The following is a 25,316-nucleotide window of genomic DNA, read 5'->3' on the forward strand; positions in this document are numbered from 1 at the left end:
GACTGTATTTCCTTGTGTTGTGCAACATATCCTTAATGCTTTTTTAAAAAATTATTTATTATTTATTGAAGGATAATTGCTTTACAGAATTCTGTTGTTTTCTGTCAAATCTCAACATTAATCAGCCATAGGTATACATATATCCCCTCGCTTTTGAAACTCCCTCCCCATTCCACCCCTTTAAGTTGATACAGAGCCCCTGCTTGAGTTTCCTAAGCCATACAGCAAATTCCCACTGGCTATCTATTTTACGTATGGTAAGTTTCCATGTTACTCTCTCCATACATCTCACCCTCTCTTCCCCTCTCCCCAGGTCCATAAGTCTATTGTCTCTGTCTGTTTCTCCATTGTTGCTCTGCAAATAAATTCTTCAGTACCATTTTTCTAGATTCCATATATATGCATTGCTGCTGCTAAGTCGCTTCAGCCGTGTCCGACTCTGTGTGACCCCATAGATGGCAGCCCACCAAGCTCCCCCGTCCCTGGGATTCTCCAGGCAAGAACACTGGAGTGGGTTGCCATTTCCTTCTCCAATGCATGAAAGTGAAAAGTGAAAGTGAAGTCGCTCAGTCGTGTCTGACTCTTAGTGACCCCATGGACTGTAGCCTACCAGGCTCTTCCGCTCATGGGATTCTCCAGGCAAGAGTACTGGAGTGGGGTGCCATTGCCTTCTCCAATAAATGCATTAGAATACGATATTTATCTTTCTTTTTCTGACTTACTTCACTCTGTATAATAGGTTCTAGCTCATCCACTTTATCAGAACTGACTCAAAGGCGTTTCTTTTTATGGCTAGGTAATATTCCATTGTGTATAGGTACCACAACTTCTTTATTCATTCATTTGTCAATGGACATCTTCCATGTTCTAGCTTGCTAGAACATCTAGGTTGCTTCCATGTTCTAGCTATTGTAAATAGTGCCACAATGAACAACAGGATACATGTGTCTTTTTCAATTTTGGTTTCCTCAGGGTATATGCCTGGAGTGGGATTGCTGGGTAATACGGTGACTTTACTCTTAGATTTAAAGGAATTTCCTTACCATCTTCCATAGTGGCTGTACCAATTTACATTCTCACCAACAGTGCATGAGCTTTCTCTTATCTCCACACCCTCTCTGGCATTTACTGTTTGTAGACTTTTTGATGATGGCTATTCTGACCAGTGTGAGGTGATAACTCATTGTGGTTTTGATTTGCATTTCTCTAAATCTATATGCAGGTCAGGAAGCAACAGTTAGAACTGGACATGGAACAACACATTGGTTCCAAATAGGAAAAGGAGTACATCGAGGTGGTATATCGTCACTCTGCTTATTTAACTTATATGCAGAGTACATCATGAGAAATGCTAGGCTGGAAGAAACACAAGCTGGAATCAAGATTGCCAGAAGAAATATCAATAACCTCAGATATGCAGATGACACCACCCTTATGGCAGAAAGTGAAGAGGAACTAAAAAGCCTCTTGATGAAAGTCAAAGAGGAGAGTGGAAAAGCTGGCTTAAAGCTCAACATTCAGAAAACGAAGATCATGGCATCTGGTCCCATCACTTCATGGGAAATTGATGGGGAAACAGTGGAAACAGTGTCAGACTTTATTTTTTTGGGCTCCAAAATCACTGCAGATGATGACTGCAGCCATGAAATTAAAAGACTCTTACTCCTTGGAAGCAAAGTTATGACCAACCTAGATAGCATATTCTAAAGCAGAGACATTACTTTGCCAACAAAGGTCTGTCTAGTCAAGGCTATGGTTTTTCCTGTGGTCATGTATGGATGTGAGAGTTGGACTGTGAAGAAAGCTGAGCACTGAAGAACTGATGCTTCTTAACTGCGGTGTTGGAGAAGACTCTTGAGAGTCCCTTGGATTGCAAGGAGATCCAACCAGTCCATTCTGAAGGAGATCAGCGCTGGAATTTATTTGGAGGGAATGATGCTAAAGCTGAAACTCCAGTACTTTGGCCACCTCATGCGAAGAATTGACTCATTGGAAAAGACTCTGATGCTGGGAGGGATTGGGGGCAGGAGGAGAAGGGGACGACCGAGGATGAGATGGCTGGATGGCATCACCAACTTGATAGACATGAGTCTGAGTGAACTCTGGGAGTTGGTGATGGACACGGAGGCCTGGCGTGCCATGATTCATGGGGTCACAGAGTCAGACACAACTGAGCAACTGAACTGAACTGAACTGAATAATGAGCGATGTTGAGCATCTTTTCGTGTGTTTGTTAGCCATCTATATGTCTTTGGAGAAATGTCTGTTTAGTTCTTTGGCCCATTTTTTGATTGGGTCATTTATTTTTCTGGAATTGGCCTGCAGGAGTTGCTTGTATAATTTTAAGATTAATTCTTTGTCAGTTGTTTCATTTGCTATTATTTTCTCCCATTCTGAAGACTGTCTTTTCACCTTGCTTATAGTTTCCTTTGTTGTGCAGAAGCTTTTAATTTTAATTAGGTCCCTTTTTTTCCCCTTTTATTTCCAATATTCTGGGAAGTGGGTCATAGAGGATCCTGCTCTGATTTATGTCGGAGAGTGTTTTGCTTATGTTCTCCTCTAGGAGTTTATAGTGTCTGGTCTTACGTTTAGATTTTTAATCCATTTTGAGTTTATTTTTGTGATGGTGTTAGAAAGTGTCCTAGTTTCATTCTTTTACAAGTGGTTGACCAGTTTTCCCAGCATCACTTGTTAAAGAGATTGTGTTTTCTCCATTGTATATTCTTGCCTCCTTTGTCAAAGATAAGGTGTCCATAAGTGCATGGATTTATCTCTGGGCTTTCTATTTTGTCCACTGATCTATATTTCTGTCTTTGTGCCAGTACCATACTGTCTTGATGACTATGGCTTTGTAGTAGAGCCTGAAGTCAGGCAGGTTGGTTCCTCCAGTTTCATTCTTCTTTCTCAAGACTGCTTTGGCTATTCAAGGTTTTTTGTATTTCCACACAAATTGTGAAATTTGTTCTAGCTCTGTGAAAAACACCGTTGGTAGCTTGATAGGGACTGCACTGAATCTATAGATTGCTTTGGGTAGTATACTCATTTTCACTATATTGATTCTTCTGATCCATGAACACGGTATATTTCTCCATCTATTAGTGTCCTCTTTGAGTTCTTTCACCAGTGTTTTATAATTTTCTATATATAGGCCTTTTGTTTCTTTCAGTTCAGTTCAGTTCAGTTCAGTCGCTCAGTTGTGTCTGACTCTTTGTGACCCCATGAATTGCAGCACGCCAGGCCTCCTTTTCCATCACCATCTCCTGGAGTTCACTCAGACTCACGTCCATCGAGTCTGTGATGCCATCCAGCCATCTCATCCTCGGTTGTCCCCTTCTCCTCCTGCCCCCAATCCCTCCCAGCATCAGAGTCTTTTCCAATGAGTCAGTTCTTTGCATGAGGTGGCCAAAGTACTGGAGCTTCAGCTTTAGCATCATTCCTTCCAAAGAAATCCCAGGGTTGATCTCCTTCAGAATGGACTGGTTGGATCTCCTTGCAGTCCAAGGGACTCTCAAGAGTCTTCCCCAACACCACAGTTCAAAAGCATCAATTCTTCGGTGCTCAGCCTTCTTCACAGTCCAACTCTCACATCCGTACATGACCACAGGATAAACCATAGCCTTGATTGGACAGACCTTAGTCAGCAAAATAATGTCTCTGCTTTAGAATATGCTATCTAGGTTGGTCATAACTTTGCTTCCAAGGAGTAAGTGTCTTTTAATTTCATGGCTGCAGTCATCATCTGCAGTGATTTTGGAGCCCAAAAAAATAAAGTCTGACACTGTTTCTACTGTTTCCCCATCTATTTCCCATAAAGTGATGGGACCAGATGCCATGATCTTTGTTTTCTGAATGTTGAGCTTTAAGCCAGCTTTTCCACTCTCCTCTTTGACTTTCATCAAGAGGCTTTTTAGTTCCTCTTCACTTTCTGCCATAAGGGTGGTGTCATCTGCATATCTGAGGTTATTGATATTTCTCCCAGCAATCTTGATTCCAGCTTGTGTTTCTTCCAGTCCAGCGTTTCTCATGATGTACTCTGCATAGAAGTTAAATAAGCAGGGTGACAATATACAGCCTTGACGTACTCCTTTTCCTATTTGGAACCAATGTGTTGTTCCACGTCCAGTTCTAACTGTTGCTTCCTGACCTGCCTACAGATTTCTCAAGAGGCAGGTTAGGTGGTCTGGTATTCCCATCTCTTTCAGAATTTTCCACAGTTTATTGTGATCCACACAGTGAGGTAGATATATTCCTAAGTATTTTATTATTTTTGTTGCAATGGTGAATGGAATTGTTTCCTTAATTTCTCTTTCTGTTTTCTCATTATTAGTGTATCGGAATGCAAGGGATTTCTGTGTATTGATTTTATATCCTGCAACTTTACTATATTCATTGATTAGCTCTAGTAATTTTTGGTGGAGCTTTAGGGTTTTCTATGTAGAGGATCATGTCATCTGCAAACAGTGAGAGTTTTACTTCTTTTCCAATCTGGATTCCTTTGATTTCTTTTTCTGCTCTGATTGCTGTGGCCAAAACTTCTAAAACTATGTTGAATAACATTGGTGAAAGTGGCCACCCTTGTCTTGTTCCTTACCTTAGGGGAAATGCTTTCAATTTTTCACCATTGAGGATAATGATCATCAGTGTCTTATAATTTTCTGTGTACAATTCTTTTGTCTCCCTAGGTAAGTTTATTCCTAGATATTTAATTCCTTTGTTGCAATGGTAAACGGGATTGATTACTTAATTGTTCTTTCTGATGTTTCATTGTTAGTATATAGAAATTTTCTTTTTTTCCCCAGTTGTTTTAGGTGTAAAGTTAGTTTGTCTATTCGATGTTTTTCTTGTTTCTTGAGGTAGGATTGTATTGCTATAAATTTCCCTCTGAGAACTGATTTTGCTGCATCTCATAGGTTTTGAGTTGTTGTGTTTTCACTGCTATTTGTCTTTAGAAATGTTTTGATTTCCCTTTTGATTTCTGCAGTAACCTATTGGTTACTTACAAACCTGTTGTTTAATCTCCATGTGTTTGTGTTTCTTACAGTTTTTTTTTTCTTGTAATTGATATCTAGTCTCACAGCACTGTGGTTGGAGAAGATGCTTGATACAATTTCAATTTTCTTAAATTTACTGAGGTTTGATTTGTGACCTAAGATGTGGTCTAGCCTGGAGAATGTTCCATGTGTACTTGAGAAGAAGGTGCATTCTTCTGCGTTTGGATGGAATGTCCTGAATATATCAATGAGATCCATCTTATCTAATGTGTCATTTAAGATTTGTGTTTCCTTATTAATTTTCTGCTTTGATGATCTGTCCATTGGTGTGAGTAGGGTGTTTAAGTTTCCTACTATTATTGTGTTACTGTCAATTTCTCCTTTTATGTCTGTTAGTGTTTGTCTTATGTATTGAGGTGCTCCTATGTCAGGTGCATTGATATTTACAGTTGTTATGTCTTCCTCTTGGATTGAGCCCTTGATCATTATGTAGTGTCCTTATCTATTATAATCTTCTTTAAGATCTATTTTGTCTGATATGAAGATTTCTACGCTAGCTTTCTTTAGCTTCCTGTTTGCATGGAATATATTTTTCCATCCTCTCACTTTCAGTCTATATGTGTGTTGAGGTCTGAAGTGGGTTTCTTGTAGACAGCGTATATATGCATCTTGTTTTTGCATCCATTCAGCCAGTCTGTGTCTTTTGGTTGGAGTATTTAATCCATTTACATTTAAAGTAATTATTGATATGTATGTTCCTATTGCCATTTTCTTAATTGTTTGGGGTTGATTTTGTAGATCTTTTTTCTTCTCTTGTATTTCTTGACTATATAAGTCCCTTTAACATTTGTTGTAAAGCTGGTTTGATGGTACTGAATTCTCTTAACTTTTGCTTGTCTGAAAAGCTTTTTGTTTCTCCATCAATTTTGAATGGGATCCTTGCTGGGTATAGTAATCTTGGTTGTAGACTTTTCCCTTTCAATACTTGAAATATATCCTGCCATTCCCTTCTGGCCTGCAGAGTTTCTGCTGAAATATCAGCTGTTAAGCATACAGAGTTTCCCTTGTATGTTACTTGTTGCTTCTCCTTGGTGTTTTTAATATTCTTTCTTTGTGTTTAGTCTTTGTTAGTTTGATTAGTATGTGTCTTGGTGTGTTTCTCCTTGGGTTTATTCTGTATGGGACTCTTTGTGCCTCTTGGACTTGACTGACTATTTCTTTTTCCATGTCGGGGAAATTTTCAACTATAATCTCTTCAAAAAACTTTTCATACCCTTTCTTTTTTCTTCTTCTTCTTCTTCTGGGACCCCTATAATTCGAATTTTGGTGCATTTGATATGGTCCCAGAGGTCTCTGAGACTACCCTCAGTTCTTTTCACTCTTTTTACTTTATTCTGCTCTTCAGAAGTTATTTCCACCATTTTATCTTCCAGCTCACTGATTCATTCTTCTGCTTCAGATATTCTGCTATTGATTCCTTCTAGAGTATTTTTAATTTCAGTAATTGTGTTGTTTGTCTCTGTATGTTTATTCTTTAATTCTTCTAGGTCTTTGTTAATTGATTCTTGCATTTTCTCCATTTTGTTTTCAAGGTTTTTGATTATCTTTACTATCATTATTCTGAATTCTTTTTCAGGTAGTTTGCCTATTTCCTCTTCATTTATTTGGACTTCTGAGTTTCCAGTTTGTTCCTTCACCTGTGTAGTATTTCTCTGTCTTTTCATTATTTTTTTAATGTATTGTGTTTGAAGTCTCCTTTTCCCAGGCTTCAAGGAAAGTTGACTTATTTCCTTGAAGAAGGTTGGATTCTTTCTTCCTTTTTGTTTTGTGTAAGTTTTATATAGCATGAGATTTCTGCTGAGTTTTTGTTTGTTTCTTTGTTTTTCCTCTGATGGGCAAGAGTGAGTGAGGTGGTAATCCTGTCTGCTGATGATTGGGTTTGTATTTTTGTTTTGATTTTTGCTTAGATGAGGCATCCTGCCCAGGGTGCTACTGATGGTTGGGTGATGCTGGGTCTTGTATTCAAGTGGTTTTGTTTGTGTGAGTTCTCACTGTTTGATACTCCCTAGGGTTACTTCTTTGGTACTCTAGGGTCTTGGAGTCAGTGCTCCCACTCCAAAGGCTCAGGGCTTGATCTTAAGCTGAGCAAAAGTATTTCTCTTCAAGAGGGCACCAACCAAGCAGAAGCCATTCCCATCTTTACCTCCCAGATGAGCCACATGCTACTTTAATTCTTTGCATAACTTCAAGGATGTTGCAACTTTTTAGGACTCAGTTCTCCATCTGAGGACAACTGATTATAGACAGGCAGGGGTCAAGATATGGAAAGAACTTATTCAGCGTACAATTGCATTCTCTTCTGCTCTCAAACTCAGTAACAAGGCTTACTGTGGTTTTTCAGTTCCCTGTGTTTGCGTACTGAGGTTCACTCTTATTTTTCTGAAAGTACTTCTGGAAGCTCCCGTCTTGGCTTCTACACTGCCACCTGTGCACAGGGTTGCCGTTGGTGGCCAGTGCACCCACTGGCTGCATGATCTCTATGGTGTCTGCTGCTGGAGGAGATAGTGGTGGCCTGACCCTTGGCCTCCAGGTGTCTCCTCAATCCTTGGCAGCAGCGGTCCCCACTTCCCTTCCTCGCGGAGGGTGAGCTTCCCTCCTAGCCCACAGGTTCTGCCACCATCCCTCTGCCAGCGCTGGTGTTCACTTCTTAACACAAGGAAGTTGTCCTGCAGTCATACATTATTATCCATGGTTTCAGGCTGTTTGACATTGGATTGTATTTAAAAGACTCTGATACTGGGGAAGACTGAAAGAGAAGGGGGCAGCAGAGGATGAGATGGTTAAATAGCACCACAGACTCAATGGACATGAATTTGAGCAAACTCCAGGAAGTAGTGGAGGACAGAGGAGCCTCCACTCCTCCACTCGTAGTGCAGTCCATAGGATCACAGAATCAGACACAACTTAGCTGCTTAGGGTGTTTGTACTTGCTCTTGCTTCTGCAAAAGTTAGCTGACTCTTTGTCATTGTGGTTTCAACTACTGACCTTGAGTCAAAGCCAGAGCACAGGGGTGAGTGACCTGGACAGTGCAGCAGGGACTAGGAGGTAGAAAATCCATTCGTTTCACATGGAATTTCAGCACAAATTTTCCTGGAGTTCTTGGCAAGGAAGCTAGCAGGCTTTATTATTTATTTACAGCCTACATGTTAAGCTCGCCCTGGAGCTTTGCTTGGTTTTCAGAAACTTCATTCAAAGCCCAGGCTAGGTGGCCCACGAAGTTGGGACTGGGGGTTTTAGATGACCTGCACTTATTTATTTTACACCTAGTAGTTTGTACTGTAACTTTCTACGTTGCCCCTCTCCTCCCATCTGCCCACTAGTAAGCACTAATTTGTTCTCTACATTAGCAAGTCTGTGTCTGTTTTGTTACACACATTTGTTTGTGTTATTTTTTAGATTCTACATATAAGTGACAACACAGAGCATTTGTCTTTCTCTGATTTATTTGACTAAACATAATACGCTCTAGGTCCATCCACACTGTTGCAAATGGTAGCATATTATTTTTATGACTGAGTAATATTCCATCACACACACCCACACACACACACACACACACACCCCACAACTTCTCTTTCCATTCATCTGTTAATGAACACTTGGGTTACTTCCATATCTTGGCTACTGTAAATAATGCTGCTATGAAAACTGGGTACATGTATCTTTTCAAGTTAATGTTTTCAATTTTCTTTTGGGGGGGATATATATACAAGAGTGGAATTGCTAGATCATATGGCAGGTCTATTTTTAGTTTTTTGAGGAACTTGCATACTGTTTTCCTTAGTGACTGCCCCAATTTACATTCCTACCAAGAGTGAACAAGGGTTTCCTTTTCTCCAAATCCTAGCCAACATTTGTTATTTGTAGACTTTCTGATGTTAGCTATTCTGACAGGTGTGAGGGGGCATCTCATTGTAGTTTGATTAATAAGGCCTTCAAGACTCAACTCTTCTGGAACTGGCAAACTTCCTAGAGCAAAAGGGTCTTAGTCCCCTGTTTACCTTTCTAGATTCCTGTGTTCCATTCAAATTTAACATGGTAATTCATAGTCATTTCATCAGTATTTTGATGTGACGCTTTTAATATGTTTCTTATATCTTATCCAACATGTTGAGTGGCTTTTGATGAGATAGCTGATCCAAATAGCTAGTCTGCCATTTAAGAACCTGGAAATTCTAGTTTCTGCCAATGTTATCATTTCTAATTTTTCCTCTTATCTAATTTAATATTCTTTTATGTGAATTAATCCTTCTGACTTCATTTCTTCTTACTGATTTTACATTATTTCAGGAATTGATCAGCAAAGTTTAAATGCCCTAACCACTCCAATCTAAGATACGTGGAATTCTTCCTGGCTGAAAGTCTGCAAAAGTCTATTTGAATTCACTGATCCAATCACATCTTTCAAGGGAAATTCTCAGATACGTGCCCTTTGTATAGGCTGACAAAAGACAGTAGCATTCCTAAACTCTTCTGGGGCTTCCCAGGTGGTGTCAGTGGTAAAGAATCCACCTGCCAATGCAGGAGATTCAAGAGACATGGGTTTGATTCCTGGGTCAGGAAGATCCTCTGGAGAAGGAAATGGCAACCCACTCCACTCCAGTATTCTTGCCTGGGAAATCCCATGGACAGAGCTGGAGGGCTACAGTCCATGGGGCTACAAAGAGTCAGACATGGCTGAGTGAGTGTGTGCGCGTGCACTGCTACCACACTATCCATTACAAACAGATTTTGATTTATAGTATAAAAAAAAGTCTACTTGAACTTTTTCATACTGAAAATCCTTAAAAGCATTACAAAATTGTAAGAGCTATTACAAGGTGCTCATGAGGACAGACACTCTTCATTGGATAATTTGCTGCTGTTGCAGGTTAGGGTGCAGCTGTGTATTCCGTCAGTCCATAGCATCTTGTGACAATGCAGGACCACAGACCATACAATGGAAGTAACATAAGGTTTGAAATTGAACTGGTAGGTCCAAATCCCAGCTCTGACAATAACGTACTAACTGGCTCACAGCAAATCATTTCACCTCCCTGGGCCCATGTGTTCATCTGTAAAATGGGTCTAAGACTGCCTACGCTTGCATTACTTTAAGGATCAAATGGGATCACATGCACATTAAGAACCTAGCACTATGCCCAGCCCAGAGTAAACACCCAGTAGGAGTCTGTCATTGAGTCTGTAGGCACCAAACCCTTAAAGCACTAGAAAGAGGAAAAATGTTAAATATAAGCTTTATAGTATTATATGAGAGAGGGATTTGAAAGTGCAAATAGCACATTTGCAAGTAGCCAAGATGCTATGTCCACGTGTGATAATGTTATGCAAGGAAAAGTACGACTGAAAGAGCAATTAATAAAGAAAAGTATCAGTTAAATTCTTTGTTTCTTTTTTTTTTTTTTCCTGTTTCTGAAATTCTTAAAAGAACGCAATCCCTTTCAGAATTCATAATGCTGGGTTTGGGTCGTTTTTGCATTTTGTATGTGTGCAGCTGTTCCTCCACTATAAGTATGCACATCTGCTCATTAGCAATACAATATAATTCCCACTGTCTAATTATTTGCAGATGATAGATTCCTTGTACGTGGGCTAAAAAAGGGATAGTCCTTCAAAACCGGAGACTTATTTTCAAAAAACTAACTTAAAAGGGTCAGCACAATGAAGTTCAGATATTAATTTGGCAAGTTCAAATATATAAGCACCAGCACTTAAATGGCAACTTGTTGAGAAAACACAAGAGGATATTTTTTTTCTCTCCAATTAATTGTTGCTCAGTAGACAGCACAGGGCACTGGCTTCTCTACGATGCACCTGGAGAGAAGCTATGAAGCAAACCTGCTAAAGATGGAGTGGCCCAGCCCCACTCCTGACCTTCTGGGGACCTCCTGGGAACCGTGCACCTTGAACAATGCTGCACGGGGAGTGTGGGAGTAGGCTGGGAGGGGGGAACGTGTGGTCCACGGGCACTGAATGGAGAAGCGTCCTTAGGGTCTCTAGTTCCAACCACAAGCTGAGAAACCACATTAATCCCCTACTGTTGGCTCTGAGGGGAAGGTAGCAAGCTGGGTATGTGGTCCTAGGGCTCCATGAAACCAACACCAGAGACAGTGTGGCCCATGAGGGCAGACAGATGAAGCTACTGAGCACAACTGGGAGCTCCCTGTGGGAGGGTGGAGGGTGGGCATGGGAGGAAAAGGAATGTTGATTGAAGATTAAGGGTATGAACCAAGTGTAAGGGATGATCAAGGGTATTGAGAACATGAGATGGGGGAAATGAGAAAGAAAAAAACCGAGAAGTACTGGGGTACAAGAGAAAGCAAGGCAGATGGATGGGAGCTGGTGAAACGGCTGTTTAGGACATGGGCAGGATGAGGATGGCGGCTATTATATACAATGTCATTATTCTGTACCCAGCGCTGGGCTCTGCACAACAGACCACATTCCTTAATAGATCCTGACACCACTGAAGGGAGAACAACCATCGTACAGATGGGAAAACTGAGGTTCATTCATCCAGCTGTTCAGTGAAAAATTATTTAATAGGAAGCTTATAGTCGCTCAGTCGTGTCAAACTCTTTGGGAACCCATGGACTGTAGCCCATCAGGCTCCTCTGTCTATGGGATTCTCGAGGCAAGAATACTGGTGTAGATTGCCATGCTCTCTTCCAGGGGATATTCCAGACCAAGGGATCAAACCTGCAGCTTCTGCATTACAGGCGGATTCTTTGCCACTGAGGTACCGAGGAAGTCTGAAGAGTGTGTATATCATCACAAAGAAAAGTCAGGAGAGGGACGTAGTTCCCTTTTGTGCTTCTGACAGGTCACTATGAGTACTAGATCAGGAAAGGGTAAGGCCAGGTGGAGGCTGGCGTGGCAGCCAGATGAGAGCAATTAGAGCTGGGACCCGGTGGTCAGGCACAGAGAAAAGAGGCGACGAGTGACTGTTAACTTCCCCAGGCCACACAGACAGCATGTGGCAGGGCTGGTTAAAGCCATATCCTCTAACCCTAGAGTCCATACTCTTAACAGATTTGATTAAAGACGTTTTAATTAAGAAACATTTTAATTAAGATCTTCAGAGGAGTGACTGGGAGTTCATCACCAGCTTATATTGAAAGCTATTTTAGTAAGGATTAGCACAACTGTTGTCAGAGAAAAAAAAGGCCTAAAATGAACCAAAATAACAGTAGCTTAGAGAAGACAGTTCTTGCATAAAGAGTCCAGCCTGGGGTACTGACTCTGGAAACTTATATCTTGTAGGTCCTCAATTACAAGGGTGAGGCCCCCATCCCTGTGGTCCAAGACAGTCATCACTGCAACTGCAGGCAGTATGTGAGAAGGGAGAAAGAAGAGAACTTCTTTGTGCACTGGACCCAGAAGCTGACATCATTTGCCCTTACTCTAAGTGCACCAGACTGGGAAGCTGACATCATCTGCCCTTCCTCTAAGTGCACTTAACCCAGAAGTTCACACTGTCACTTGCACTCACGCTCTTCTAGTCTGGTTTTGGATATGTGGCTATACTTAGTCACTCAGAGTCTGGGAAATTTTGTTTTTATTGGTGGCTGCACATCCAGCTGAAATTCCAATCCTTTAGAAATGGGGAAATTGATACTGGGTTCAGTTCACAGTCTCAGCCAGAAGGCCTCTGCAGAAAGGCCACCACTCCCCTGGTAGTACACTGGAGAAATTCCCAATCTGTGCCCTAGTCCCTGGGAAGGTCTGGAGCTACTACCAGAGGTCCATACGTCCAGCTGGGCAGCAGGTGTGGCCCAGTGACTGTTGAGCACATTATGCATGGGAGCATTTCCATTTTGCAGAGGTAAGTGACATGGTGCTGGTTAATAAAAGGGGCATTCAATTTACAGCATGATTAAATTTGTAGTAGCATCTTCACATACTTGCTTTAAAAAGGTTGTTAGGGACACAGCTATATTACATGGGGGATCCTGCACAATGCTTATCCTTAGAAGAGGTTCTCCTCATCAGGAAGCATGGATCCCTCCAGTGTAGGGGAAAGAAAATAGATACGGGCTTTGGACAGAGCTGTGTTCAAATACTGTCAACACCATCAAGCAAGACTGTCAGTATTCTGGAATCTCATTTCTCCTCTTCTGTTAAGTGAAGACAGAGAACTCCAGCTCGTCAGGTTATGGTAGGGGTTAAATGAAATTACAGGTAGAACACATCTACCACTGAGACTGGGCCATAGGGGTACTTCATAAATGTGCTGTCCTTTCCCTCAGGATCAAGGAGCGTGAAACAGGTTGGAATAGAGAAGTCAGGTTTATGCAATCAAGTGAGGCAAAGCTGAGTCTCCACATTGTGTACTTGTGTGTTTGTGGTTTGGCCCAAGGTTCAGGGTCTGGAACCTGCATTCCTATGCAGAAACAGGAGGACCAAAATGATGGGATTCATGCACAAAGCATGTGAGGTACGGGGATGCAGGGCACGCATGAGAGGCTGGGACTTTATCTGGTTCTTCTGAGGACTGTATCAGCAGCAAAGATAAGGAGCTTTCTGTCTGTCAACCTCATCACTATCACCGCCAGCAGTTACATCACAAAATGAGGACGCAAGCAACGCAGAAATCTTTCCAACTAGCAGGAAGTACAGAAGAGCTTTCGTGGTAGAAAACCCACACTGTAGTAGGCAGATGGTAAATAGTTCCCCATAGAAATCAAGGAAACAAAAATAAATAAATAACTCTGGTGACACTGTATTGTGTTGAGAAGGACACAGCTATAATGCCACCACCTGTAGGGTTCTTGACCCTGGTTTTTGACCATGGTTCTTTCAAGTGATTTTCACGTGGTTTCATTTCATGCCTATGATAACCCAAGAAGTGGGCAGGATAGACATTATTTTCCCCTTTCTGTAGATGAGAAAACAGAGTTTCAGAATAAGTGTCTTGGCCAAGGTTGAGAGGTTGGGAAGAGGTCCAACTGGGGCCAGAACCCAGGTCTAAATGTCAGGCTCTGCTACGGTGTCTGGAGACTGGGGAAGTTTGGAGACCACATGGTCAGGTGATCTGTGTGGGTTATTCCCCTGGCACCCATAGCCAAGTGACAGCATACAGCACTCCCAGGGAAAGACTCTAGTTGGTTCTGCTGGAGTCACACTCCTGTTGTTTGGATTGAACATTGATAACAACAGGAAGAGATACTGTGACTGATCAGGCCTAGATCATATAGCTCATTCCATGGGCCCTATTTCCAGAAGGGTCACAGGAAACCCTAAAAGGCAGAAAAAGATTCTTACCGTGACCCACTACACTGAACTATCTAAAAAATAATTCTAATAATAATGTGGGACAATCAGATACCTTGGGATTTAATGCATGACTGTGTGCACTGCATGAGGCACTACTCTAAGCAGAAACAAGTATACACAAGGGTAGAAAAACTCTCCTCCTACATGTATAATTTGTCCAAAATATTAGTGTAAGAATAGGTCACTCAATACTCCAGTCCCATTGTCTGTGACCCCCACCATGAGCAATTTCATCTTCTGACTCATAGAACTGAAGCTGAGGTTGGAACAGATGATCAGTCTCTTTCAGTCTATAAGCCTATGAACAGCCTGTCAGAAAAAAAGTACCTCTGAAAACCCAGCACATCAACCTATTAAATATTACATTATCAGACAGTGCTATGGGCTAAAGTGCGTCCCCCCTCCTCTCATAATTTACATGTTGAAGCTCTAATCTGAGTGTAACTGCATCTGGAGACAGGGTCTTTAATGATTAAGATTAAATGAGGTCATCTGGGTGGGCCCTAATCCAATCTTATACAAAGAGATTAGGACACAGACACACACAGAGGGAAGGCTATATGAGAGGACAGCCATTGACAAGTCAACATGAAGCCAACCCTGCCAATGCCTTCAGCTTCAGCCCCTAGCCTCCACGGCTGTAAGAAAACTCATTTCTGTTGGTTAAGCCACCCAGTCTGTGATACTTTATGATGGCATCCCTAGCAAATTCATACCGATAGCAAACCAAGAATTTCCAAAGTTGAAAACAATCTGATCCATGGGATGGGGAGAACAAGAGGTTCTAATAAAAAGCTTTTGCACGTGGAATTCCCCTGAGAATCAGGGGCGAGAACTAGTGACCTGAGGTGCACTAGTAAAGATGTGAGAAAATGGGTAGGGACTTCCCCGGCGGTCCAGTGATTAAGACTTCACCTTCCAATTCAGGGGGTGCGGGTTCAATCCCTGGTCTGGGAGCCAAGATCCCACATGCCTCGGGGCCAAAGAACCCAAACATATAATGAAAACAATATTGTAACAAATTCAATAAAGACCATTAAAAATGGTTCACATCCCCATCCCCCGAAAATGACAAAATGGGTAAGACGTTAAGAGGAGTAAGGAGAGAGAAGTAGATGGCAGACTTCACCTTCTTTGAAATGTTGTGGAGGCCAAGAACAGGTGGTTCTATCAGCACATGGGTGGCCAGGCCAAGGCCACATACCCAGCCTTGTGGGCCCGCACAGAGCCTGTCTGCTCCATGACTTCAGGCTCACCTGGGCTCCTGATAGGTGTCTCCACTTGGAACTCTGGAGCCCCCAGCATCCTGCCTTGACCCTCGGCTCTGAGCAAGAGGCTGCTGCCTCTGAATCAAAGGCTCCTCAGAATGATCCTGGCCGTCACCCCCCTTCTTTATGGAGCTCACCAATCAGTTTCTCATTGAGCCACGGATGTCTAAGCCATCAGGCCTGCCGTTCTTATATGACGTGACAGTGCGGCAGTCCAAACCAGGGTGGCGTCTGTACCTTCTGATGACAGTACTCTTGCCCTTACAGTCCTATACCTCTCCTGCCCCCCATCTCACTGCTTCCCCACCAGGGACTCATCCCCCCACGTCAACCAGACTGGACAGTCATGGAGAACCTGCTCCTGGCCTCATTCCCACCTTCAGTCACCCTGCTGGATGAGCCTGCATCCTGGACCTGCCTGACCCTGGCTCCTCTGCTGATCATGTTGCTGTTCTTGCCTTAGCTCTGACCTTTGCCTTCTGGGAAATCACCCTGGACTCAGGTGTAACCAGGACTCAGGACTTACCAACCTGGCACTGGGGTTGCTGGGATCTTGGTAAGGTTCCACCCCAAAACACAATGCATGTTTGGAAGAACACATCCATTCATCAGGAAAGAGCCAACACCACTCACCCACTCCCACAAGATCTGACACCAAAGGGAAAAATATTTTCATTAATAGACCAGTTGCTATCTTTTGCAACCCCACGGACGGTAGCCTGCCAGGTTCCTCTGTCCAGGGGATTTTCTAGGCAAGAATACTGGAGTGACTTGCCATTTCCTTCTCCAGGGGATTTTCCTAACCAGGAATTGAACCTACGTCTCTTGCATCTCTTGCACTGGCAGTCAAGTACTTTCACCTCTGTGCCAGCTGGGAAGCCCAAATATTTTGTTAAAGCCAACAGAATTCTCAGCCTAGTTAGATGTAGGTTATGAATTCTCCAGGCAAGAATACTGGAGTGGATAGCCATTTCCGACCCAGGGATCGAACCCCAGTCTCCTGCACTGCAGGCAGATTCATTACCGTCACAGCCACCAGGGAAGCCTGCTAAATGAACAGGGTTTGTGAAAATCATATCATACATGTAGGACTTTTCAGTTCATAAGACTCATAATACCAGATCATCACACTGGCAAAGCAGTGCTTGTACGGTTGTTAAGTTGAAGTCTGGAAACTGCTCCATTATTGAATATTACAATGATATTTGCCAGCATGAGATATTCGCTTGTGTGTGCATTCAAATAAAATTCCTGAACACCATTGTTTACAGCCCAATATATTAATATCTCCATACAATAAATTCCAAAGGAAACAAAATAAATATTTAAATAAGCCAAACATTGTGAACCCATTGCATCCTGCATTTTACCTTTATTTTTTTTTTATCACCCTCAGACATTTAAAGGGGGGAAAAAAAGGCTGATAACGTCAAAAGATAAGAAAGGCTAAATTCAGGGAAATAAAGGAACCATAAATCAGGAAAACTTTGGAGCTGCTAGAAAGACACTTTAATTTTGTAGACAAAAGACTGCATTAAGGAGGAATAATGCAATAATCAAAGGTGAACGAATCTCTATTGTCTGGCATCTTTCTCTGTGGGAATTTTCCCACCCCTGACAGCTGTAAAGGAGGGAGGGGCGCAGATGGGGGGCTGTGCCTTTATTCTCTTGCCCTCTTTTCCCCAGCCCCTCCCCTTCTCCGTCAATAAATGTCTGCAATCATATTCTTGAGCTCCTGTGTGATTTCAAGGTTCATCTCTTCCGTGCAGCTCAAACACTAATTATCCCAGCTGTAATTAGTAAGATAATTAAATACTGGCTCACTCATCTACCTTGGGTCGGGTCATGATTCTCCCAGAAGACCTTGAGCAGTTCCTCAAAGCTGATGCGTTCTGGCTGGTACACCACCCGGACTACTTCTGCGTGGCCAGTTTTTCCTTGAAAGAGACAGAACATACAACACCAATTTACTGACAACATCGATTTATGATCAGTTATTTGTTTCCCAAAAACCACCAGACAAAGGCTGAAATTCTTCCCTTTGAAGGCAATTGTACTTGAATACTTTCATTCTGAGTCTCTGTCGCTGGCTTTTTTCCCATAAAAGCATGAGGTTGTCCTGGAGCAAGTTTTCTGAGGAGGATCTTTCTCTTCATTGTGCTCTATTTTTTTTTTTTTTAATTTCATGAGAAAATAAACTTGGGTTTTCCTTTTTCTAATCTCACTCTTATGAAACCTTATGGATCCAACCTGACGTGGTGCAGAGATTTGAAACTCTGCAAAGGGAAATGAGCCAGGTTCTTTTTATCATCTCCCCCTCGCTGTAAGTAGCAAGCTTAGCTGCACTACAGAGGGAGATGGTGCCAGAAAAAGGAAACTGTGAAAAGATAGGCTTGTACCTCATTCACATTAGATACATTTGTTAACAGAGAGACACATTTGTGTGCTGTTAACAATAAGAGGGTCAGGTTCCTATACCCCGCAGGCCGGTAAGTGGTTCCCAGCCTAATTCATCTCTGCGGTAAATAACGACTGTAGCAAATGTCTCTCTGCGGCACCCGTTAGCACATTCCCTTCTCAAAGGTGGTCCCCAAGGTTCTGTGGGTCGGCGAAGAATGTATTTGCATTGCCACTTGTACCTGTGGAAATCCTACCCTCTCTTATTTCAGTGTTATAACATAGTAAATAATAACGTGCTAAGTTGCTTCAGTCGTGTCCGAATCTTTGTGACCCCACTGAGTGTAGCCCTCCAGGCTCCTCTGTCCATAGGATTCTCCAGGCAAGAACACTGGAGTGGGTTGTCATGTCCTCCTCCAGGGGATATTCCTGACCCAGGGATCGAACCGGTGTTATGTCTCCTGCACTGGCAGAGGGGTTCTTCACCACTAGCGCCACCTGGGAAGCCCAGTAAATAATAGACTCTGCCACAAATTTGTTTTCCATCTCTTTTTGGTCACATATTGAAGTGGGTTGCCATTTCCTACTCCAGGAGCACTGGCAAGTGGATTCTTTACTACTTGTACTCGCTGGGAAGTCCTAGTAAGGACTTTAGCCTGGTCCAAAATGAAATTAAAAGATGCTTCCTCCTTGGAAGGAAAGTTATGACCAACCTAGACAGCATATTAAAAAGAGACATTACTTTGTCAACAAAGATCTGTCTAGTCAAGGCTGTGGTTTTTCCAGTAGTCAGGTATGGATGTGAGAGTTGGACTATAAAGAAAGCCGAGTGCAGAAGAATTGATGCTTTTGAACTGTGGTGTTGGAGAAGACTCTTGAGAGTCCTTTGGACTGTGAGGAGATCCAATCAGTCCACCCTAAAGGAGATCAGTCCTGGGTGTTCATTGGAAGCACTGATGTTGAAGCTGAAACTCCAATACTTTGGCCACCTGATGCGAAGAGCTGACTCATTTGAAAAGACCCTGATGCTGGGAAAGATTGAGGGCAGGAGGAGAAGGGGACGACAGAGGATGAGATGGTTGGATGCCATCACCGACTCAATGGACATGAGTTTGGGTAAACTCCAGGAGTTGGTGATGGACAGGGAGGCCTGGCATGCTGCGGTTCATGGGGTCTCAAACAGTCAGGCATGACTGAGCGGCTGAGCTGAACTGAAAACAGGTAGCTGGTATTTGCCTTGACTCTGGTAAGTAATCTAGGTCATACCTGATAGGAGTGTCTTTATTTACAGAGGGGCCACCACACCGGTGCTCTTAGGGTGGAGATTGGCCACACTTAGTTTTAGGGTAGGGTTAGGGTAGGGGCTGTTATGCCAGAAAGGCCAACCATGTGACTGAGGGAGGGGCTTTGGGTAACATGGGATCGGTTGACCTGGAACCTGAGTTCAACCATGCAGGCAATCGATCAATCATACCTATGTACTGAAGCCCCAGTAAAAACTCTGGACACTAAAGTTTGAGACACCACCAGGTTCCTGGGTGGCGAAGCTCTGCACAGTGTCACACACAGAGGCCGAGAAGGAGATGGCACAGGGGCTCTGCCCTGAGCCCTTCCAGACTCTGCCCTGTGTGACTTTTCCTTTTAGCTGACTTTGACCTGTATCCTTTTCCTGTAACCAACTGTAACTGTGGGGATAACAGCTTTTGAGTTCTGTGAGTCCTTCTAAGAAATTATCAAACCTCACGGTGGTTTAGGGAATCCTTTACATCTTGGTTTGCAAAGTTTTTTCGTCTATGTTGGTATTTTCACTTGAATTCTTACAATCCTCCAATGCAGGGAAGGTAGAAACCCCCATTTTACAAGTTAAGGTGCCTCAGTGATAAAGAATCTGCCTGCCAATGCAGGAGACACAGGAAATGTGGGTTTGATTCCTGGGTCAGGAAGATCCTCTAGAGAAGGAAATGGCAACCCACTACAGTATTCTTGCTGGAGAATCCCATGGACAGAGGAACCTGGTAGGCTACAGCCCATGGGGTCTCAAAGAGTCAGAAACAACTTAGCAACTAAACAACAACAACAGCACATACAAGTTAGATTTGCCCAGTGCCATACACCTAGTAAATTTCTGGACCATAACCTGAAAAACCACCTCCTGACTCCTTGTCCAGGATTCTGTTCAATGCATTAAGGCACTGAGAGCAAAGTGAACATGAATCCAGTAAAGGAGAGAGATTTACTCCTCATCCTTAGTCTTCCTTACCAGTAAAATATACTTCTGATTGTAGAAACAATGATTTGTAAATAAAATGAAGCTCAGAACATGTGCAGAAATATAAAAAAGAAAATACAAATCATCCATGCTCCTACCAGATAAGTACTTTCAGTATTTTTTATGCATTTCTTTCTAGATATGCACGAGACACATATACACACAAAACAAACACGTGTGCACACCGTGACACACAACTTACTTTACTATAATCACTGCATCATGCCTTTTCCACTTAAAAGCACATTGTGAGTGTTTTCCCCACCACTGAAATTTTTAGTAAATATCATGTATACATGCATAATAAATACTTAACACTCCAAAGATGACTGTGTTATTACTTATTCAATTATTCTCTGTCATTGGGCATTTGTACTGAATCTTCTTTTTATCTATGAATATAATTATTTTTTCTCCATTTCTGAGGCTGCCTCTAGCCTCATTTATATAAGTGAATTTTCTAAATCAGTGTTTATAAACATTTTTAAGTTTCTTGCTAGTCATTAAAGTTAAGCCAGTTTTCTCTCCCCTTTGGCAGCATATCTGAGGGTCAGTCTCAATTACCATCACAGTGTTTTTAATCCCTACCAATTCATTGATGGAAGATATTAATAAGCCTGTCATTTTATTTTTAATGAATTTAATTATTAGTGAGGTAAAATGTCAGGCTTATTAATAATTTTAATCATTTATTTTCTCTAATTTTGTTATGCCTTCTTTATGTTGGGTTATTAATATTTTATTCTTAATTGGTCAGTCTACATAATTTTAATTCAGATACTATAGTCATGTAAATTAACATCTAAACAGATGTTATGCTAATAGACAAGATAAGTATGACAGGGGGATTATGGGAAGAAGATTCATTAAGTATAATAGCCATGTTATTGTAAAACCATTTTAAATCTACTTTAAAAATCTTACTATTTTGTGTTTTGAAATGTTTGAATGATGATTCAACTACATAACTAGTAAAACTGAATATTAAAAATGACATGTTACAAACGTGACAAAATACTTAGATCAGAAAAACATTCAAACCGATAACTAATCAGAACCTACTGCCTAGCACAGGGAACTCTGCTCAATGCTCCGTAGTGACCTAAATGGAAACCTAGAAAGAGGGGAGATACGTAACCTCAAGGGGCTTTCCGGGTGGCTCAGGTGGCAAAGAATCTGCCTGCAAAGTGCAGCAGCTCTGGGTTCTCTCCCCGGGTCGAGAAGATCCCCTGGTGAAGGGAATGGCTACCCACTCCAGCACTCTTGCCTGGGGAATTCCATGGACAGAGGAGAGTGGCAGGCTACAGCCCATGGGGTCACAAAGGGTCGGACACGACTGAGCGACTATCACACACATGTACACATATAGCTCTACAGAGCAGAAATGGACACAACATCGTAAAACAACTGTAATCCAATAAAATTTTAAAATAAAGAAAAATGATTAAAAAAAAAGAAGAGCACTAAAACCACACTAGAAATACAGGCGAAAGATGTAAACAGGCAATACACATTGAAAAAAATAAATGTAGATCAAGACGTGAAAAGTTCTCAAGTTTCAGTGATCAGGTAAAAGCCAATGAATGCATCTTAAACATTAAAATACCATCTCCTACTCAGGTCACTTTGTAAAACTGCTTAAGATCACGCCTAGTGCTGATGAGGACACTGTGAGGTATCCTTGGGAGGTGGCAGCAAAGAGGACAGGACCCTTCTGAAACCCCATGGGCATATGAAGCAAGCACCTCAGAGATGAATCCACCTTGATTAACAGTGACCCGGGACATCAACCTCAAAGATACAAACCCAGAGAAAAGAAAAGGCATACACAAACACAAAAACTCGTTCCGTCATTACTATTAATACAGTGGTGAAGTACCATAAGAAATCCAGAAGTCAAACAAAAAGAAACCAACTATGGCACGGCCACATAAGGTGATATCACGGAATCATGCATTACAACTCTGAATCCTAGTAAAAGCTGCTACTATTTACTGAACACTGATAATACGGGAGGCACCTTACCTACTGGATGTTGTTCAACGCTCATACTTTTTTCCCCCCAGTTTTTCTCTATTGAGATAAAAAAAAAAAATCACACACACTTTCCAAAATTTACTATCTTGACTATTTTTAAGTGTACAATTCAGTGGCACTCAGTTCAGTTCAGTTCAGTTCAGTTCAGTCGCTCAGTCGTGTCCGACTCTTTGTGACCCCATGAATCGCAGCACGCCAGGCCTCCCTGTCCATCACCAACTCCCGGAGTTCACTCAGACTCACGTCCATCGAGTCCGTGATGCAATCCAGCCAGCTCATCCTCTGTCGTCCCCTTCTCCTCCTGCCCCCAATCCCTCCCAGCATCAGAGTCTTTTCCAGTGAGTCAACTCTTCGCATGAGGTGGGCAAAGTACTGGAGTTTCAGCTTTAGCATCATTCCTTCCAAAGAAATCCCAGGGCTGATCTCCTTCAGAATGAAGTGGAATCATATCATTGAGCTACCATCACCATCATTTATCTCCAGAATTTTTTTAATCCTGCAAAACTGAAACTTTATATCCATTAAACACTAACTTCCCAATTTCCTCTTGTCCCAGTCCCAGGTGACTGCCATTCTACTTCTGTCTCAGTGAATTTGACTCCTCTAAACCCCATGTCAGTGGAATCATATTTTATTTTCCCTCTCGTGATTGGCCTATTTCACTCAGCAGAATGTCCTCAAGATTCATCCAGGCTGAAGCCTGTGTCAGAATGTCCTTTTTAAAGGTTGAATAAGATGTCATTGCACAGACATGCCACATTTGTTTATCCATCTATCTGTCAATGGACGTTTGGGCTGCTTCCACTTTTAGGCTTTCGTGAATAGTGCTGCTATGAATACGGGTGCACAGATGTTGCTCCCAACAATTTCACAACAGGGATGTCATCCCCATTTTACAGATGAGGAAACCAAGGCCTCACCACAAGTTTTCTCACATAACATCCTGCAGCCAGTAAACGGCGGGATCCAGTGAGGAGTCAACCATGTTTCAACTGAAGGTAGGAAGTCTGGCTTATTCTATGACTCCAAGCCGGCTCCTGAATGTCACCAGAAGTCATCAATGACAGCAAATGTTACACAGCAAGTGGCCCACAGCTGCGGGGATAACTGACATCCAGGTGGTCAAGACTATTTTTCAGGATAGGGTCTTCTCTCGTGGTTGCAATATAGGGTCAGGAAAGACTTCCCCTCACCAGCAAACACTTTCAGACATAATCTGAGCACTGACACTGTTTGTAGAGAGGTTTAAAGAGCCTTGGTTGTTTAAAAGAAGCTACTGCTATTAAAATTCAGGATCTATCTGCATTGACAAACAGTGTGGAGAAGCCCTTGTCAAACTCACCTTTAAGTTTCTTTATTTTATTTCTCCAAAGTACAAGAGCCTGTATAAAAATACACAGTGCAAATGATCAAAAGGATTAAGGGGGCCAGCAACCACTTACAGCAATGCCCGTGCCTCCAAGAACTCACCGATGTGCTAGGCTAATCTGATTCCCAAGACCAATCTGCAAATAGTTTCTGGTGCTTCCAAAGATGAAAGGCTATATCTCTAAAATACTTTGAGTCATTTCTTCACATAACATCGTGTAAACAGCATGACAGATGTGATGTGCAAATGTGCTTGTTAACAATTCACAGTAGTATCATAGGTGCTTTAATGTTGTCGTTCAAAGTACCTTGAGAGGGAAAATGCAGAGGACAGATGTCTTTTCTGAGCATGTCCCCTTGTTGCTCTACCTCGTGATGTCAAAGGGAGGTGAAGGAATACCAAGGGGGTAGACTATGGACAGGTATTCCTTACAAGACAAAGCACATCGCAGAAGACACACATGGGGGTGCTTCAGGAGCAGAAAAATCACACACCTGTTGAGTCAGCCAGAGCTTTGTGAAAGCCAAGTCACGCACAGAACCAGGTGTGTTTAAAGAGAATCCCGAGATAAATCAGCCAGTTCTGAAAGTCTTCTGCGACTGCTTTCCATCCCACAGGGAAAACACTATCTTCAACTCTTCCAGGTCTGCCCCATGAACTGTCACTACGGGCAGCTGGTGAGGAGAAGAGAAAGCAGAGAGGCAGCCTCCGCAGAAGACGAGACAGGAAGAGGCGGGCAGCAGGTGAGACGCAGAGGAGGCAGGGAGTGGTAGCAAGGGGGCAGCGTCGTGCCCTGGTGACAGGCACACTGCTACCTGGCCGCTGTGTGCCCCGGGAGGGAGGAGAAAGGGGGCTCAAATCCCAGCTCCTCACCACGCCCACTATCAAAGGCCCTTTCTCTACTTCGCCACTCACTGCCTCAGTTTCTCACCTGCAAAATGGGGAGTCAGGATAGCACCTGGCACACAGGAGTCTAAGTCTCTACGTCTTATTAGAAGCTGAAAAATCAAAGCCACAAGCAATAACTTAAACCACAGTTTTCACAAGCAGTTCAACACTCTCTGGACTGTGATCCCGGGTCTCTTAGTATTTTAGATGAGAATAAATATAATCTCTGTGACATAAGAGTCATAAAGACCGAACGAGGTCACATGTGGGGAAGTTCTGGGGAAGAGGCCAGCTCTCTATGCACAGACAGGAGGCTTCTAGTGCCGTTACCTTCATAAGGATTAAACTGCAGAAGAAAACATGTATCTCTGCAGGTGGATAATTCTGATTTTATTTATCCATTCAACCGACAGAAACATCGGTCAAGTGTCTACAACCACTGACCCAGGTGTTGAGACGCAGCCCCAGCTGGCACATTCTGGCCCGGATGGGGACGGAGGTCTGGCGTTTTTCTACACTTTGAAGAACCCAGGTGCTCACTCTTTGGATCGTGTGTAGGGTGGTGGAGGAAGACTGTGACTTTCAAGTGTGATTCCCCACTTCAGAATCAGGAAGAAAATGACAGTGAAAGACTGGCCAGTTTGGGCAAGAAGAAACCTCTCAAAGCAGGGCTCTAGGAGCATAGGCTGAGGCTGTGGTCTCGTCTTCCTGGAGGAGCTGTGTCCTATCATACTGCCAACTGTGGCACGGGAGAAGACTC

General features: G+C 42.6%; 1 protein-coding gene across 3 annotated transcripts in view; it reads right to left on the reverse strand.

Annotated features, from left to right (window-relative positions):
- Positions 1 to 25,316, reverse strand: part of MSRA (methionine sulfoxide reductase A) — a 374,837-nt gene that overhangs the window by 115,279 nt on the left and 234,242 nt on the right. For all 3 annotated transcript variants that reach the window (XM_068974235.1, XM_068974236.1, XM_068974234.1), the window contains one exon: positions 17,429 to 17,533. In XM_068974235.1, coding sequence (XP_068830336.1) covers positions 17,429 to 17,533 — 105 coding nt within the window. The remainder of the gene's footprint in view (positions 1 to 17,428; positions 17,534 to 25,316) is intronic.

This window comes from Capricornis sumatraensis, chromosome 6 (assembly GCF_032405125.1).
Source record: "Capricornis sumatraensis isolate serow.1 chromosome 6, serow.2, whole genome shotgun sequence".
Classification (NCBI taxonomy): Eukaryota; Metazoa; Chordata; class Mammalia; order Artiodactyla; family Bovidae; genus Capricornis; species Capricornis sumatraensis.